Source organism: Adiantum capillus-veneris, chromosome 5, assembly GCF_014529385.1.
Source record: "Adiantum capillus-veneris isolate H3 chromosome 5, ASM1452938v2, whole genome shotgun sequence".
Taxonomy (NCBI): domain Eukaryota; kingdom Viridiplantae; phylum Streptophyta; class Polypodiopsida; order Polypodiales; family Pteridaceae; genus Adiantum; species Adiantum capillus-veneris.
The window spans coordinates 44,491,583-44,510,135 of record NC_140935.1 but is presented as its reverse complement, the minus strand read 5'-3'; the positions used below and the strand labels follow the sequence as shown (position 1 = coordinate 44,510,135).

General features: G+C 43.2%; 1 protein-coding gene across 3 annotated transcripts in view; it reads right to left on the bottom strand.

Annotated features, from left to right (window-relative positions):
* LOC147457223 (uncharacterized) overlaps window positions 1-13,328 on the bottom strand; it is a 34,032-nt gene extending 20,704 nt beyond the window's left edge. The window contains exons 1-9 of one of the 3 annotated variants that reach the window (XM_086512178.1): window positions 13,191-13,328; window positions 12,942-13,090; window positions 12,690-12,813; window positions 12,356-12,544; window positions 11,654-12,204; window positions 11,340-11,535; window positions 11,174-11,269; window positions 10,674-10,796; window positions 10,497-10,592 (exon numbers count right to left, since the gene is read on the bottom strand). In XM_086512178.1, coding sequence (XP_086368304.1) covers window positions 10,497-10,592; window positions 10,674-10,796; window positions 11,174-11,269; window positions 11,340-11,535; window positions 11,654-12,204; window positions 12,356-12,544; window positions 12,690-12,813; window positions 12,942-12,978 — 1,412 coding nt within the window. In that variant the 5' untranslated portion in view covers window positions 12,979-13,090; window positions 13,191-13,328. Of the gene's footprint in view, window positions 1-10,496; window positions 10,593-10,673; window positions 10,797-11,173; window positions 11,270-11,339; window positions 11,536-11,653; window positions 12,205-12,355; window positions 12,545-12,689; window positions 12,814-12,941; window positions 13,091-13,190 lie in introns of those variants that run through there. The other 2 variants (XM_086512179.1, XM_086512180.1) reach the window with 2 other exon arrangements.
* Window positions 13,329-18,553: the final 5,225 nt, after the last annotated feature.

Here is an 18,553-nt window from a genome sequence, read left to right as displayed (position 1 = left end):
CATGTTGATATAAGCAGATGACATCATGGTTTCAATCACACGGTTTCAGCATGGATAGATTGCCTCCGTTCTAGTACTCCTTGGATGCACCCTCCCTATCTCTCACACGGATAGAGATAACCAGACTCATACGTCAGGATCTGATTCAGCTAGATACCAGGAGCACATGGATACAGCGGCACAGGAGTTGGATACGAAAATGGCTTTCTATAGAGAGCATCTTCTCCAACTCACGGAGGACAGTTTTGTTGCGATTGTGACTTGTTACACTCTTCTTGATTCATTACAAATGCAGATGGAAGTGTGACTGAAACCGGCCCGTAGGGCGGTAGGCGTTGGCTTTCACCCGAAATTCTTTACTTTAGACACACACACAGAGAACTTTGCAAAGAGAACCTGCAACGGGAATTAACACTTAATCACGCACACGGCTCGGAAGCTAGAATGCTCCGAGCAGACACCGACAACCTGTAGGCCTCAAAATTGGCGCCCCTTTCGGTATTTCTTTATTCTTTATCAAAGGGAATAAAACCTATGATCTCCCACAAGCTGCCCCGCACAATCTAGGCTAAGAAACACTTGTTCTGGCCCGATTTCGGTAGCATAATTGTACTAGGACGTCTCACAGTCAGTATCCCCACACAATAAGTGACTTTCCCGACGCATACGGACACTTTGCAAAACCTGGAGAGAATCTGCAGCACGCTGAATTCTCTGTTTTCTGCCCCGAAAATGCGCCAGTTCACCTGTACAGCGGTCCCCTTGCGTCCCCGAACCTCCTGGGGGTATTAGGGTCCGTTTAGGGCCGAAACCCTAAACCTGCAAAAATACACAGCAGGCTGTAATTCCCTGTTTTGGGCTCCGTTTCGCGTGCCGGTCGCATCCGTAGCAAGACCTCGAGCTCCCGCACCTGTAGGGCTACTTGCCCTTTGAATCGGACGAGATTTGTGGCGCGAAACCTCTCCGAATTCACCCGTACTTGCGGGGGATTAGCCGCTAGCTAATCCAGTACCTGTGCAAGAGGCTCTTGCCTCGGCAATCGTGCATGAACCCACATAACTGTACATTGGTCAAATGAAAAGCCCACTAGTGGGGCATAACATACTGCTCGTAGGGGAGAGAGGGCAGTGTGTAGCGTGCAGGGCATCACTCCTAGCACCACACTGTACATGAGAGGGAAAGGAAGCACTCCATAGCTTTTAACCTGTGACAGAAGCTGAAATGAGGCCTCTCCCAGCTTAAAAATCAGCGCCCATTTTTCTGTAGGAGGAAAGTCCATGAAAAACTGACACTTGGCGCATTTTCAAGCATTTTCCCGTTTCGGGTTTGCCGCTTAAAAATATCCTGACCGGTTGCCCAGTTGACTTCGCGGCAGAGTTATAAAATATTCCCCTAGTCATACCAGAGGTAATGACGCGAACACATTTCACAGCCCAAAATAGCAGTTCCCTAAATTTTAGGAGATGCTTCCGTTGGGCTCCCACTGGTCTTCTGACCATCTATCCTCATTGGAGCCGCATTGCACACGTTGGGTTGGGGCATAAGTAGGCTGTAACCCAAAGGCTTCAAGGTAAAGCTGCAATACATTTGGTGACTCTAACAGTTCATGCTCTTCCATCCACTTTGCATCCATAGGCAGATAGTTCTTGAACTTCACCAAATAGCGTCTTGCAACTTGTCCTTTAACTTTTCTGTCCTTATGTGCCAAAACTTGCTCAGGTACCAGGATCTCATCAAGTTCCTCAACTTCTGGCTGATTCTCAATTGGCATATCTACTGGCACATCACCCACGAAGGGTCTTAGAAGACTCACGTGAAACGCATTATGAATCTTCCACGTATCAGGCAATTTCAACCTGTAAGCCACATCACTGATCTTGTCAAGTACTTGAAAAGGCCCATAGTAACGCATGCTGAGCTTAGGAAACAGCCGTTCCTTGCCCTTCATCTTCTTTAACCTTGCCTTTTCGAACCTTAACAAAACCCAATCACCAAGTGATAGCAGCAATTCACGACGGTGACGATCAACAGCCTTTTTCTACTTTGCCTGAGTCTTCTCCAAGGCAACTTTGATTTTCTTATACATCTCATCCATGTTCTCAACATATCGATCTGCCTCAAAGATCTTGTCCTTTGTATGCAAAATGGGAGGAACCTTTTTGCCGCCTTCAACAATCTCAAAAGGTGCTTTGCCAGTAGACGAATGCACCGTATTATTGTACGCATACTCAAGCATAGGCAAATACTGTTCCCACTTGCCCTTATTATCTGACACATAGCATTTCAGTAGATCTAAGACAGTAGAATTTGCCTCTTCTGACTGTCCATCAGTTTGTGGATGAAACGAAGACAAAAACTTGAGCGTAGTGCCCATGTTCTCAAACAATCCTCTCCAGAACAAACTGGTCATGCGAGGATCACGATCACTGATAATCGATTGTGGCATACCATGGTACTTAAACACATTGTACATGAACAAGCGTGCCATCTGATCAGATTTTATCTTCTTCCTGACAGGGATAAAATGGGCTTGCTTGTTGAACCTGCAGATAATGGTCCATATACCATCATTCCCTGTTGGCGTCCTTGGAAGATCAAAGATAAAGTCCATAGCAATGCTTTCCCATGGCTTATCTGGAATCGGCAGTGGTTGTAACAACCCTGGTGCCTTTTGCCTGTCAAACTTGACCTTTTGGCAAACTATGCATGCTCGCACAAAGGCATCCACATCTCTCCTCAAGGTAGGCCAATAGAAGAACGTCTCTACCGCTTTAACTGTTGCATCAATGCCACGATGCCCTGCATACGGTGGGACATGACTCTCTTCCATGACCTTATGTCGCAGTGGCCTAGTGACACAAAGTCTGCCATGCATCATCATAAAACCATCTCTGAGGAGGTAGTGCTCGTGATGTTGCCCCTCTTGTAACTCTTCAAAGATCCTTGCAAAATCTTCATCAGCAGTATACTGTTCCTTCATGTCATCTAACTCATGATGAAAAGGAATTGACACAGCTGAAATTTGTGGCTTTCTTGATAACGCATCAGCCACAACATTCTTCTTACCTTCCACATGCATAATCTAGAAGTGGAACATGGAAAGAATGTTTGCCCATCGCATATGCTTTTCGGATAACTTTGACTATGTCAAGAAGTATCGCAAGGTCTGATGATCTATTTGGACAACAAAATCAGCACCTAAGAGGTAGTGCTTCCAGCTAGAAAGCACATGAATCACGGCCAAGAGCTCTTTCTCATAGACTTGCATAGTCCTCTCTGGCCCTTGCAAAATTCGGCTTTCATAAGCTACTACCCGTCCCTCTTGCATTAGCACTGCTCCGATGCTACTGCCACACGCGTCACACTGGACCACAAATGACTTCCTAAGATCTGGCAAAACAATAACTGGATCTGAAGTCAATTTTCCTTTAAGAGACTAAAAGCTGAAATCTCTTTTTGGGTCCATCTGAAAGTGACCTCTTTCTTTTGCAATGCGTGAAGAGGCGATGCTATCTCTGCAAAATTTCTGATAAACCTTCTATAGTAGGAACACAATCCCAAGAAGCTTCTGACATCGTGCACAGTCTTCAAGTCTGGCCATGTCTTGATAGCTTCGACCTTTGCGGGATCCATTCTAACACCATCCTTTGAGACTATGTGGCCCAGAAAGGGGATCTCTTCGAGGAAGAATTCACTTTTCTTAGGATTGACAAGTAACCTGTGACTGCGCAGCTCTTCGAACACAATGGTCAAGTGACGCCTATGCTCCTCTTCATTCTTCGAATACACTATCATGTTATCGAAGAACGTTCCAACAAACTGTTGATGCGAGCGGAAAATCCGGTCCATCATTCTATTGAACGTGGCAGAAGCATTTGTTAGCCCAAACGGCATCACTAGAAACTCATAAAGACCAAATGTCGTTCTAAACGTAGTCTTGTACACATCCTCTGGCCTTATACGAATCTGATGGTACCCACTCTTAAGGTCTATCCTGCTGAAAATTGCAGCGTCCTCTAAACGATCGAGAATATCATCAATGCGAGGAATAGGAAACCTATTCTTGATGGTATTCTTATTCAACGCACGGTAATCAATACACATGCGCCATGAGCCATCCATCTTCTGCACTAGGAGCACTGGGGAGCAAAAGGGTGAAGAACTAGGCTGAATCAGCCCCTTCTCTAATAACTCCTCAACCTGGCCCATAATCTCTTTCTGCTGCGCCGCACTAACCCTGTAGGGAGGTCTATTTGGTGGGCTACACCCTCGCACCAAATCTATCCGATGGTCCTCAGGTCTCTCTGGCAGCAATTGCGACGGTAATGAATCAGAAAAACAGTCACTAAACTTTTGCAAAAATGCTGACCTTTCTTTATCTAACAGAGATAAATTTGACTGATCACTATCTGAGACATCACGTGCAAAAATCAAGTACACAAAAAGATGATTCTTTATTACAGAAGTGATAGCAGAAGCAGATACAACAGGGACTGACTCTCCTTTAAGCTTAACATCCAAGATGTGAGTTTTGCCCTTATGCTGTACAGTGATCTTTTGTTGTAGGCATCCAAGACTCCATGCACTCGGAACATCCACGGGATCCCCAACAAGGCATCACAACCTTCCAGCAGCATGATGTAAAACTCTTCAGTGTCCACATACGACAGAATATGCAGACGCAGTTTTCCAATGATGGGAGTAACACACTCTGAGTGGCCAGGACATGCCAACCCTGCCTCTGCTGTGTACCCCATCTCTTCAGCTCTGATGCCCAGCTTCATAGCTAACTCTGGTGAGATAAAGTTGGCTTTGGCACCTGGATCAAAAAAGATGAGTGCCCTCTGATCCCTAACTTTACCCCATGCCCTGCATAACTCACTGGCATCTGTGATGGGCCTGTCACCCACCATCTCTTGCACTAAACCTGCCGTGGGTTTTGGCTTCTTACCTTTCTTCTCTTCTTTATCCTCTGAGTCAGCTGGCCTTTTCCTGTGTGGACAATTAATAGAAAAGTGACCAGGCTGCTCCCATATAAAGCATTTGTTCTCAGCCATTAGGACCTTCTTTTCCTTGAGCGACTTGCGCACAAAAGGCTTCCTTTTCTCTTTCTTTGCCTGCGCTCCAAAAGTCCCGGCTGAATCCTTGTCTTGGTGGCCTTTTCTGATCCCTGCGACACATCAGGAGCCATTTTCACAAAGGGCTTCTTCGCTGAATTTTTCTTTTGCTGCCCTCCTTTGTCACTGCTCGGAAATCCACTGTCCTCTCCTTTCAACAAGGCAAGACCAGTGTTCGCAACTTCCATAAGTTGAGTAAGGGTAGCCACTCTGTTCTTTGTACAGTAATCGCGAAGCCCTTTAGGCAGCCCACAACAGTACTTCTCTATCTGCTCTGTCAATGGCACAAATCTGTAGGAGGTCACTGAGAGTAATGCTTTACAAAACCTCCTATTGTACTCCAGCAAGCTCTTGCGCGAAGCTGCCGTAAGCTGGTGCCAATCTATCAAGACATCGGCTTCAAATTCATTTGATAGCCAAGCAGATGCAAACATTTGCTTGAAGTAAACCCAAGTGGCGGGTGCCTGTCCTTGCATTAACAATGTCGTCCACCATGTAAGCACATTGTCCTTTAAGAAAGTGGCAGCTTTCCTGACCTTCGAGGCCTCTGTAAAATTCCCTCTCGCATAAGCTGTATCAAACTGCTGGAGGAAACTGAGTGCCTTTGTCTTGTCCTCGAAACCACTGAAGGTACTGAACTTTACCGCTGCACCACCTTCTTTGTAAGCCTTCGGCTTCTCTAGTGCACCCAAATTGTCATACGGAATGGTCTACAACATGGGCACTGTACTAGGCATGATCGGCACGCCTTGGCCATTCCCATTTTGCGTCAGAGGTGCGATGTCTGGTTGCTGTCCAGAAAAACCAGCCATGCCAAAATGACCCTGTGGCACCCCAAACTGGCCGTGGTTGCTCTGAAAACCCTGCTGCATGCCGATACTACCATACATGGGGTTTGGCATGATGCCTTGCATACCCCCGAACACTGTTCCTGGCATGTACGGCTGACTTCCAGACGCATAACCAGCCATACTTTGGAACACTAATCCACCCCCGAAATACCCAGGATGTACCGTGGGTGGTGGAAAAACTGAATGCATAGCTTGGTATCCAGCTCCTTGTCCATTCAAGACAGCATGTTGGCTCTGAAAGGTGGCGGGCTGAACTGGCATAACCTGTGGAATAGGTGTTCTAGCCACCTGTTCAAGCACATGAGGAACCTGCTTTGGAGCCCCTGACTCCGCAACATGCGAGTGTTCCCTTTCCTCCTGCGTCACATGAAGTACCTGGGCTTGAGCATCAACAAGCTCCGTACGCGGCGTAGGTTGCCTATTTTGCTGTTGCACTGGTGGCGCTTGCAAGAATTCCATAAACCTCGGATTCTGCACCAGCTACGAAAAGACATTCACCGCGGCAACTAACTGAGTCTTGAACGCATCATCCTCAAGTTGCCCTGTCATAAAGCCCTGTACTACTGGAGGGACATTCACGTTGACAGGAGGTACAGACTGACGTGGCCGTGAGCTCTCGCCAATCTCAAAAACCATAGGAATCTCCTGTCTGTCCTTTGAAGAGGAACCCTCTTCCATAATTCCCTTCCCCTTGTCGGCCATAGTGTAATCCCCGTGTTCCTGCACTGTGTGTCTTTACCCTGAACAATCCAGGCTCACTCTTTGAGGAAAAAGTGATTGATATCCCGGCAATGGAACCATGGGACCGGCCCGTAGGTAGGTAGGCGTTGGCTTTCACCCGAAATTCTTTACTTTAGACACACACACAGAGCACTTTGCAAAGAGAACCTGCAACGGGAATTAACACTTAATCACACACACGGCTCGGAAGCTAGAATGCTCCGAGCAGACACCGACAACCTGTATGCCCCAAAATTGGCGCCCCTTTCGGTATTTCTTTATTCTTTATCAAAGGGAATAAAACTTGTGATCTCCCACTAGCTGCCCCGCACAATCTAGGCTAAGAAACACTTGTTCTGGCCCGATTTCGGCAACATAATTGTACTAGGACGTCTCACAGTCAGTATCCCCACACAATAGGTGACTTTCCCGACGCATACGGACACTTTGCAAAACCTGGCGAGAATCTGCAGCACACTGAATTCTCTGTTTCCTGCCCCGAAAATGCGCCAGTTCACCTGTACAGCGATCCCCTTGCGTCCCCGAACCTCCTGGGGGTATTAGGGTCCGTTTAGGGCCGAAACCCTAAACCTGCAAAAATACACAGCAGGCTGTAATTCCCTGTTTTGGGCTCCGTTTCGCGTGCCGGTCGCATCCGTAGCAAGACCTCGAGCTCCCGCACCTGTAGGGCTACTTGCCCTTTGAATCGGACGAGATTTGTGGCGTGAAACCTCTCCGAATTCACCCGTACTTGCGGGGGATTAGCCGCTAGCTAATCCAGTACCTGTGCAAGAGGCTCTTGCCTCGGCAATCGCGCATGAACCCACATAACTGTACATTGGTGAAATGAAAAGCCCACTAGTGGGGCATAACATACTGCTCGTAGGGGAGAGAGAGGGCAGTGTGTAGCGTGCAGGGCATCACTCCTAGCACCACACTGTACATGAGAGGGAAAGGAAGCACTCCATAGCTCTTAACCTGTGACAGAAGCTGAAATGAGGCCTCTCCCAGCTTAAAAATCAGCGCCCATTTTTCTGTAGGAGGAAAGTCCATGAAAAACTGACACTTGGCGCATTTTCAAACATTTTCCCGTTTCGGGTTTGCCGCTTAAAAATATCCTGACCGGTTGCCCAGTTGACTTCGCGGCAGAGTTATAAAATGTTCCCCTAGTCATACCGGAGGTAATGACGCGAACACATTTCACAGCCCAAAATAGCAGTTCCCTAAATTTTAGGAGATGCTTCCGTTGGGCTCCCACTGGTCTTCTGACCATCTATCCTCATTGGAGCCGCATCCAAAAGTGCAATGTGGCCGAACTGTCGGATACTTTTTGTTGGTAGTCCCACCTTGACTTTACGCCTTAATTGAGTTCACTTCCTAGTATCCACCAACTTGCTAAGTGCGACGGGGGAACCTATGTGATCTTGCTCTGAGCCTAGACATCCTCTTACCATACGAATTCCATTGCCGACCACTTCCCGTCCGCGGGTGAATCTACCGTTCACATTGGCCATACAATGTCCGAACGTTGGCTACTTCAAAAAGAGGATCTCAAAACAAATAAAATAAACCCCATTGGAAAGAAACCAACCACCAAGGTTAGCAGTTGCCACATCTCTGTGACATGGTTAATAACTGCCACGTCCTCGTGACAGTGACTAACCCGAGAGGACTCCTGTTCTCGAATGGTCACAATCCTTCGCTCAAAAGTCATACTTCTTCACCGACAGCCACACTCGTTCGACGACTAGTCACGCCCCTTCAACCAATGATTGCGGCTCTTCATCGAATCCATGTGTCCATTCGTCTAAAGGCATGTCTATTCGCCTAAAGGATGTGTTTCTTCATGAAGGATCATACCTTTTCATACATACCTGTTCGTCTCCTATATAAGGAGCCCTTGTATCACACATTCAATCAATCAACACAGAGTCTTCTGAGTCTTGTTTCCGAGTACAGTTCAAGTTTCTTAAGTCCTAATCATGAATTTAAGTAATTAATGAAGGATTAGCAACTAGAATACTTACAGTGGTATCAGAGCAAAAATATTCAGGACCCAATGGGTTTTGAGCCTCTCACCCTCGCCGCTATCCTCTTTTCCCCCTCTCCCGAAGTTGTATGGCAACAGTCGAACGGTGGTACACACACACACACACAGAAGCATGAGCGAGCTGCAGATTCCGGATTATACACCTTTAACCCCAGACGACACACCTCTTATCGACGAGGTGAAAGATATAGAAGATTCCGACTTTGGGAGCAAAGTTCCTGGCGGAGTTCGATGTAGCATCAGCAGTAGATTCCCCTTACTACGGCCGCCACACTTCTCCAGCCTCTCCAAGATATTCCCTTCGAGCTGTCAGAATGTCAGAGGCAGGCAGTGCTCCTGTTCCACCCGACGATCAGATAGCCATCCTAAGAGAGCAGATGTCCGTCCTCCAACAGGCCCTTTCCACCGGTCTTGCATCAATGACATTCCGTTTGGATGTCTTACAGGCATTTTCTTCTTCGAGGACCCGACCAGCTACACATTCGGTTTTCTTCGTAGCAGAGTTAGTTCCTGAGCAAGTTGAGCCTCCAGAAGCAGAGGTGGACAATCCAGAATTAAAATATCTTTTTAAAATAATAAACACAGCACAAAAAAAGAAAATTGATGCAAAGTTGCCCGAGTTATACAACGGTCGCCGAGATAAGCGCGTGCTTGACCATTGGCTTTTCAAGATGGATGTTTATTTTGTAAACACAAATTTCATTGAAAGTAAAAAGGTTGCTTTTGCGAGTTCCCTACTAAAGGATACTGCATTCCTTTGGTGGGTACCTAACGCCTTCATTTAGAAGCACCGTCGTAATGTTTTGTTTTCGGTCCCATAGCTCATATTTGACCTCTGTGGACGATAATTTAATCTATTTAAAATACATACATACATACATACATACATACATACATATATATATATATATATATATATATATATTCACTTACACACACACATATCAGCTCACATGCTCTTGCTCATGTCTTTCATCAGAACTCTCCAAAATTGAGGATGAACATATTTGAGCAGGGCTTCAGGATTGTAGACACAAATCAGACAGCGATCTTTTCTTTGTTATCAGTTGTTGTCCTTAATAATCGAGCAGTGGTCTTCAAACCTTACATGAAGAATCGTTTTACCATCAGATTTAGAGGGCTCCTCCATAGCCTATGGGGGAGTCCTCTTACTCCTGCTTCAGAATACAAAACCAGAGTTCTCCCACATCAACTTACACTTGAACTACTTTTTATCCCATGTTTGTCCAGTAGAGATGCATGTTTTGCCGTCATGGATCAAAACTTGACAAAAAGTGAACCCGCCTCAAAAATTTCAGGAAGGATCGCACAGCATTCCCTAAAATTGTCCACATGTAAAGAATTTTACTGTACATGAGAAAGGTTTCCTTTTACCCCAAGGCCCTTCACTCCAGCCTGCATGAAGGCAAACCCTTCTGCACGAGAAAGTGGGAAGTCCAGCCAACAGAGCTGGCAGAAATATTAAATCACTTTGAAGATGTCAGATTACTTTTTCCAAATATATTCAAGAAAAAAAAAAAGAACCCCTGCACATAGATTACTTGCTAGACGATGATACTGTGCGGTTTTGCGATGAAGCATAAGCTGGGCAGTTATTACTGTATGTAATTTAATTATTATAACTATGGCCAGCCATCCAGAAATTAAGCAAAAAAAACTAAACAAGTGGCTCATGATCTAATGTAGATCCCAATATTAATAAAGCACAATATACATGAAGAGCTTTAAAATGGCTACCTCTTTGCTGGCATGCTGGCTGGAGAAACCTCTGTAGGTAATGTATTTGATTCACTTGCAATCAATTTGTCAACACCCTCCACTTCTGCTTCTTGACTAAATCAAAAATGTCAAATAAAAGCAGAATTTAGACGGCATATTTGTTTAAACTACACAAAGCACTTAAAACCTGCATACCTTTTATGCATTGCGCCTCTCAATCCATCATGCAAGTGCAATGCTGAAGCTTCCCCTTCACACAAATGATTTGTACGTTTCTCCTCTTTTGAATGGAAATTCTCATCGCTGGAAGCTTCTTGCCTGATTGGCATACCAGAAATACTGTCTTATTGTCTGCAACTGTTATATACTCATAACCATCTGATCATGGATGCGCAGAGGTCTCAAGGAAAACATGCTTTTCTTAGTAAAGGAGTCTTCAATGAACATCCTGGCAACACCTCCAAAATTTGCTGCTACCCTTGAAACAGTCTAAAGTCAGATTCCAGAGACACCATCCTAAAACTTTGCACATCTTCTTTACTGACTGGTACACCACAAGGGGGAAAGCCTGACGTTAACTTGGAGAACATTCATTCATTCCCTATCATAAGTGACTTCATGGAGTCATAGCTGCAAAGCAAGAATACTTCTAAAGACATGCTTTGCAAAAATAGGCACTGATCACAAAACAGCACCTTGACTTCATCGTTTGTTGCTCATCATTGAAAGGTTCATCCAAAATCCCCAACATCAAGTTTTCTCTGCAAGAATTCTTCATGGGCAATCTGCAACTACACTTCTTCATGAGTTCTCTCTAAAGAAACATATCGTAAAACTGCATGGCAGAGAGAACTTTGATACTTTGGTGATTGGGATGGATTAACGTCCATTCTAGTACGGAATTCTTCTATTCTCTCTTCATCCACAGCTAGCTTTTGCATCTCACATTCTGAGCTTGAGCCATCCAATTCCATGCAAGTGGGGGGTTTTTTGCTGCTTTCAACATCATGCTCAGAATGTGGTTCTCTATCTGTTTCAATATCTCCATCTGCTGAAGCTGCACCATAGAGGGATGATATGCACAAGATCAGTTTTAGCCATAAAATTTATGCACTAAAAGTTCAGTTCACCAACCACTGAGATAACCTAGAGATCAAATAACCAACAAGCCTTACCAGGTTCTTGGTGAAGCTCAGGGGTTGTTGATACTGCCTTTGTATGCTCTGCTGACATTGCAGTAGAGGTTTCTACATCGGAGTCCTTAGACCAGTAATTAGCTGCAATGCTCTTGTGACATGCACTGTTGTTAGCTTGAGCAGGAAATGTAGTAGAGTCTTTGACATCATCATCCCTTTCCTTCTGGGCAGTGTAATCATCAGAATGGTCGGATGCTTGCTCTTCCATCTCTGGAAGAGGATGGCCAAGTTCATGCGCTGAGTCTTCTGCTGAGTTATCCTCATCAAAGGAGGCCGCTCCCACAGGTTCTCCTTGATCATGTCCAGAATCACTCCAAGGTCTGTGGATTTCTTTTTTCATGCTTCCACCATCTGTTGGAATAGAGGAGGACTCAGAAGCATTATCAGAGGGTGAATCAAGTATGCCCTTCTTGAGACATTTACTCGTTGTTGAAAGATGGCTGCAGTCCCTTTTTCCTTTCTTTGAATAAGGTGAATTTTCTGGTTCCTTCTTTGCTTTGAGAGCATCATCCAGATCCAGCTCATCAAACCTGCAAAACGCAGAAAAAAATGGAAGATTGCTACTGTGATGCATGCTTGCATCTTTACATAACTTTCTACAGCCACATATAAGCAACATGTAGCATTTTGGCAAAAAGAGAACAAGCCAAGACTTACAACAATGCTCAGAGAAAATAATACCCTTGGAACTCAAAAGAAAACTTTGACTCGTTTTTCTTATTCTTATCATGCAGCTGCTTCTCTCGATAACTATCTTCTTTTCGATGTGATTTTTCGCACGAACTTGGCAAGTCAAGATCGGACATGTCAACATTGAATTTCGAGAGAGCATTCAGACCACCATCAAAGTCGAAGTCAAAACTTGTATCCCTGCTCGAGAGAATGGTATATTATTAAACGCAAACCCAGAAGGGAACAAATAAACTATACGTCAATAATCAGCAAATGCCTGTATAATGGTAAGCCTGGATTAGTTTCTTAGCGGGCAACAGACAAGAAAGGAAACTAAAATTACATTTTTGCCAGTGAAAAAGAGGCTTTGCGATTCTTCACGACAGGTTCATCGTCTTCAAAATCTAGAGCTGCCAATGATTTGCTAGGCTTCCACGAAGATAGGAAATCGTCACCGAGCTCATCGTCTGCCAGAGACATGGTTATCATGTTGCAGAATGGCATCGCTGTGAGCTAAGCGGACAGGTACCTAGAACCTTTGAAAAAAGAAATAGAAAACCTCACACAAAATAGAGTGTTAAAGAGCCACACTGACCAAAGCTATTCTTTGTCGCTGGCTTCTGCTTGGACATTTCTGGTGCTCACAAGTTTTTGTCCCAAGTTTTGACAAAACGAAGGAGTAGATCGACCAGCAGGTGCTGAGGCTTTAACGTGCTTGGAGCGTCTCAAGGTGTATTGCTCCGCCTGCAGAGTTAAGAGAGATCATATAACATGCAAAAGGAAAACGTGAGGGCCAGCAACTGCTATGATACAATGTCTGCTGCAGAGTTCTGAGAGCGCTTACAAATGCGAGACTTGAGGGAGCTATATGAGATGAATGAGCTCCTACATCTCGCTGGAGCTCAGCTTCGCCATACTTAGGAGATTGCGGAATCGCGCTCGCTCTTACCAATGGGCCAATAGAGTTTCTCCAGCTCATGAGAACTCACTCATGGGCATACTATATATATATATATATATATATATATATATATATATATATATATGTGTGTGTTGTTTAACACTAGGTTGGCAATGGGACATTTTTATGTATTTTTAAGTGATCATTTTTTTTGAATTATGTCCAGAGTTTCAAAATGGATTTTGAGGTGTTATCTATTTAGAAAGTTGTTTCATGAGCTGAAAAAAACTCGACATTTTTTTGGAATATCAATTTCATCTTTAACTTTGTCCTTGCACAACATTTCACAACCTAAATTGTGTGAAAAAACAAGTTCTCTTTTTGGCTTTTTTCAACTTTTTGCAACTATACCACTTTAGAATTCATGTTTGTGAGGTCTATAATTCTAGAGAGCTATCTTTAGTAGTCCTCAACATGTTCCGATGCTTTCAGAGAGAAATAAATATTAAAGTTGTAAGTTATGACCAAATTACAAAAATTATCGAATCTTGTTTTTTAGCCAATTTTAGCTCTTCTATGATTTTTTTGGTGGATTTCATAATATCCAAATGCATTTTTTATTTTTTATGTCGCATATTGTAACATAAAGCTAATATTCCTTGAGTTTTGGGGCACCTAATACCCTATTTTGCATAGTACACAACGATAATTGATTGTTTCAATTATAGACGAAAACGAAACATTCTAGTATATCAAGTATAGCTTTTTCAATATTGTTAGTTTCTTGTGACAACTACATGCATTTTGTAGGTAGTAACCATATCTAGTCATAAGGATTAAATTTGGCTAGATATTGAATAGTTTCTATGAGATTCTACAACTCATAATGTTGAACCCAGTTTTTTCATGTTTGCTGTATTTAGCACTTCATCTTTGTCCCCAAGATTCCCCTTGGTAAGAGATGTATTATTGTTTTGACATGATCCATGGCTCCTTTTGAACATAAAAGACAATAGTAAACTAAAAAAACATGCATATATTATTTGTATTGAGCATGGCTATACAAACTTTGATGATAGGTTTGCATAATGATAGAAATTCAACTTTTTGTACTTATTTATTTTGGCAAAACAAAAAATAGTGAGTGAGAAGCAATCATATGTTCTGATCACCAACCCATTGAAGTTAACTAGGGAATTTATCTCAAGTCCTACAAAAATCCCTAATCTTGTTTCTATGCAACAAAACATAAGAAATGACTGTTTTGATGAAAATGCACTGGTCCATCAACTTTGGAGGCTTGGTGTGACTAAAAGATGAGAAATTTTATAAGTTTCTTATTTTTTCCATGTGTAGTAGGCCTTGAACTATAACCTCATAAAAGGATTTTACAAAATGAGTGGATCTACTATGGTTTTGGAGGTTTTTTTCAAAACCCTGAAAGGACACTTTTATGTCCTGTTAGGTTACCAACCTAGTGTTAAAACAGTTTGTTCCAAGTTGGAAAAAGCTATGGGATGCAGGTATAGAGCGGATACAACTGTTGTCATCCATGTTCTTTTTTTCTCATGTATTCAAAAATGTTCAATGATTTTCATGTATCCAAGAGTAACAACTAAAGATTAGCTCATAAGTGAAAGAGGGAAATTTTTTTAATTACAAATAAAGCTTGGTAAAGTGCATGGATAGTTTTTTTTAAAAAAACCATGCTACTAACTTAAAAGCAGGATTAGACTTAAGCTCTTATGAAAGACCCAAGCAAAGATTTTAGTTAAGTAGGCATTCATAATTGAAAAAACTTACTCGCGTTAATATAAAATATATATAAACTTTAGTTGATATGTTCAAGGGAATAAGTAACCTTCTATGTGCATATGTGAAAACAAGATCCATTTGAACCACTATAAGTATAGTCGTGTATGGTTAATGAGTTATTTTTAACAGATTATGGCTATTCCCACGACAAAAAGCAGTAAAACTATTGTTTCTATTATCAAAGATGATATCATGCCAGTAAGAAAATGAAAAACTCTTTAGTCTGCCAAGCTAGTTATGTCTATATATGGATGAAAAAAGAAGTAATGCCTTTTTACTTTATGTCAAGATGTAAATATTTATGAATTTAACAAGCTTAAATGTAAAAATCCAAGTAGAGATTAAAACTAATATTAAAGTTGGTTCCCTAAGAAGGAAAAAACGAAAACAATGTGAAGAAATAATCCACCTCAAAGGAGGAGGATGAGTCCACGACTTCATTATTCATCCATTTTTTCACCATTAGAGTAGTAGTATTGCAAGTTTTGTATAAACAAGGCATCAAGAACGTGTGTGTTGTCGCTGATTTAGCCTTGGTCTTGACCTTTTGAGATTTCGAACACCAAGAGGGAGATGAACTCAACCACTACCTTATAACCGAGTGCAAAAGTATGGCAAATTGAAGACCATCTAATTACACTGCGTATGCAATTAACTTAAGCGATATATATTTTCGTTGCATTCTGTTGTCGCAGGGAGAGAGTAAGCAAAGGGTTGTGTATGAGAGCAAACAATGCGGATTTTTGTTCCAAGCACTTTACAGCTCCAGCTACCTCCTTGCGTATATGTGTGACACTACAAGAGGTTGTGTGCACTTGTGACGTTGTTAGCGATGGAAATACATTGGGTTTTTATACTCCCCGGCGTTGTTAAGACCGTCGCTAACAGCGTCGATACGGGAACGTCGATATGAGCGTCGCTATATGCATCATTATATAGCGACGATCATAGCGACGTTTACAGGCCACCTATAGCGACATTTTATAGCGACGTTGCAGAGCCTTATATAGCGACGCTAGAGAGAGAGAAAAAAAATTGGTGGTAGGTCATTGAATGCCCTGCCACCCATCAAGCATATTGAATGTTTCAATAATTGTAAACCTAAATGAATCCAAGATAAGCCCAGATTCACCTTTGAAAGAAAGTGCAAGCTTATATATAGACCCAAAGTAGTCACCCACAAGACAATATAACCATTAACTCCATCATCCATAGTATTATTTGCAGAATAAAGATACAAAACTGACAAAAGTAAATCAATGACAATTGTACACATCATAGGCAAAATCACTTGATTGTTAAACTTTGCAAATGTAATAGTTACAACACCATTGTCATTATTGAAAAAATATACATGGTTTTCCAATAGTTACAAACAGACGTATAAACATCATGTCATGATACATATGCTATGATAAAGGGAAACTAATGTTATCTAGCTACGGCTAAACTGACGTCGTCTAATCAGACGTCTCATCGCGTCCAAGCGGCGTATCTGTCGGATTCTGCAAAAAAAAACAATAAGACAGCTTTTTGTAAGTATAAACATATAATTTATAAAACAATACAACAAATAGAAAAGAGTAAACTCTAATACTAACCATGCCGTCGCGAGAACTCAGAATGTCCATCATGGTGTTTAAGCCCTTCCTGCCTGCGTACTCACGCTCGTACGGTGTGGGGTCACGTCCTGTCATCAACCACTGTCAAAACATACAAAGAATCCATTATGTTAGAATTTAAAAACCCCTAAACCCTAAACTATCAAACATAAAGAGCAATGCGAAAACACTTACAAAATCGACCTCAAATGATGCCTACCCGTCGCTCCCCAAGTGGTGCGAGCTCCCTGCCTCTACTCGCGCTTTGGTTGCCTCCTTTTGTTGCTTCCAGTTGTCGGAATTCTCACGCCCTGCTTTCTTCGCATTCTTCCAATCTTCTTTGGCCAGCCAATCTGGTCCGTTCCACCCATGCTTAATTGCTTTTTGCACTTCGGAACGCTTGTGCTTGCAGTATTCGCGCATTCGAACCTTCATCAGGTCTTCATTGAAGCGGTCATCCCGTGTTGAAACGGGAAATTCGTCATGCAGCATGTTGATGACTCTATCTTTCAAATCACTTGGTACTTCACTCCAGGTGTTTAGTATGTAGTGTCTAAACACCTGAGAGCAAAGACCACCCATGCGCGAGATCACCTTCTTGCCTTCATCATCCAAGATGATGCTGTCGTTGAAGTCGACGGAGTAAGTCAAGCCCTCTCGCCGGTGACGCGTGAACTTGGGTGTCCCGACAGGAGTCTCTAGCGATGTGTCGATGGGGGTACGGACATCAGGTGTCTCCATTGGAGTCTGGGCCCCAAAGCGAGGAGTGTTGACTGGAGTGACTCCTGGAGGAGTAGCTAGTGGTGTGTGGCTGTTAGGAACGGTCGTCAGCCACGCAAAACCTGGTGTAAAATGGTGATGTCGTGGTTGGTGTGGGTGCCGGCAAAGAAGGGGAGGGTAAAGCGCCTCGTCGAACACGAGGCGGTGTCGAGGCATTGGCGACGGCATCCCCAGAACAACCGCTGTCGCCACCACTAGAGCGCCGATGCCTAGACGAGTGTAAAGATCGTCTCGTCAACACCGAAGCTTCAGAGCGCGCGCGGAATGCACCGAAACAGAGGGAGACGCTAAAGGAGTAGGAACGCGTGATGGTGCTCTAGAGCGATGACGCTCCACGTACCGCTGTCTCTGTTGGGGTGACAAAGAAGAAAGAAACTCATCATCATCCATACCTGCATTAAACACATGAACATTTAATCTTAATATTGAATGAATGGAGAAGAAAACATGGACAAGTAGAGAGAGAGAGAGAGAGAGAGAGAGAGAGAGAGAGAGAGAGAGGACTCATAAAGGGAAAGGGATTCCTGTGTAGAGAGTTTTCGTTGAATTTCTGTGAATTTGTAAAAGCATTGCGTTCCGGGTGCGATGGAGACTGAAGCTGCATCGCGATCACCCCATAGAGAGTTGCTTGCCCCACCACTAAATCTAATTGATCGGTTGAAAGAGACGTTGAGAAGGAGTAGTAGTGCTTCTTAGTGTCTCTTTCACCAGATCAACTAGATCTAGCGGTGGGACGAGCAGCATCTATATTGAGCAGACCTTTGCGATTGCAGCTTCAGTCTCCACCGCACTCGGAGCACAGTGTTCGTCATACCTACTTGTGAGAACATACCTAGAGCATACGTACTTGGAGTGGATGCAAAGACCATTAAATACAATGACGCAATGATGCATATAGACAGAAATGGACAAAAAGCCACGTGAATACAATATATATTATAAAACAAAGCAAAATTGTTCAAATACAATCTTTATGGCTTTAAGAGGTCTCTCTCTCATCCTCACAAAGCTCTGCATAGCTTCCTATATCTATATAAAGCTCTCCGTTTAAACAGATGTCTTCCATTTCATTTTATAGATCCTCTGCATGCACCCCATAGAGAGTAGCAG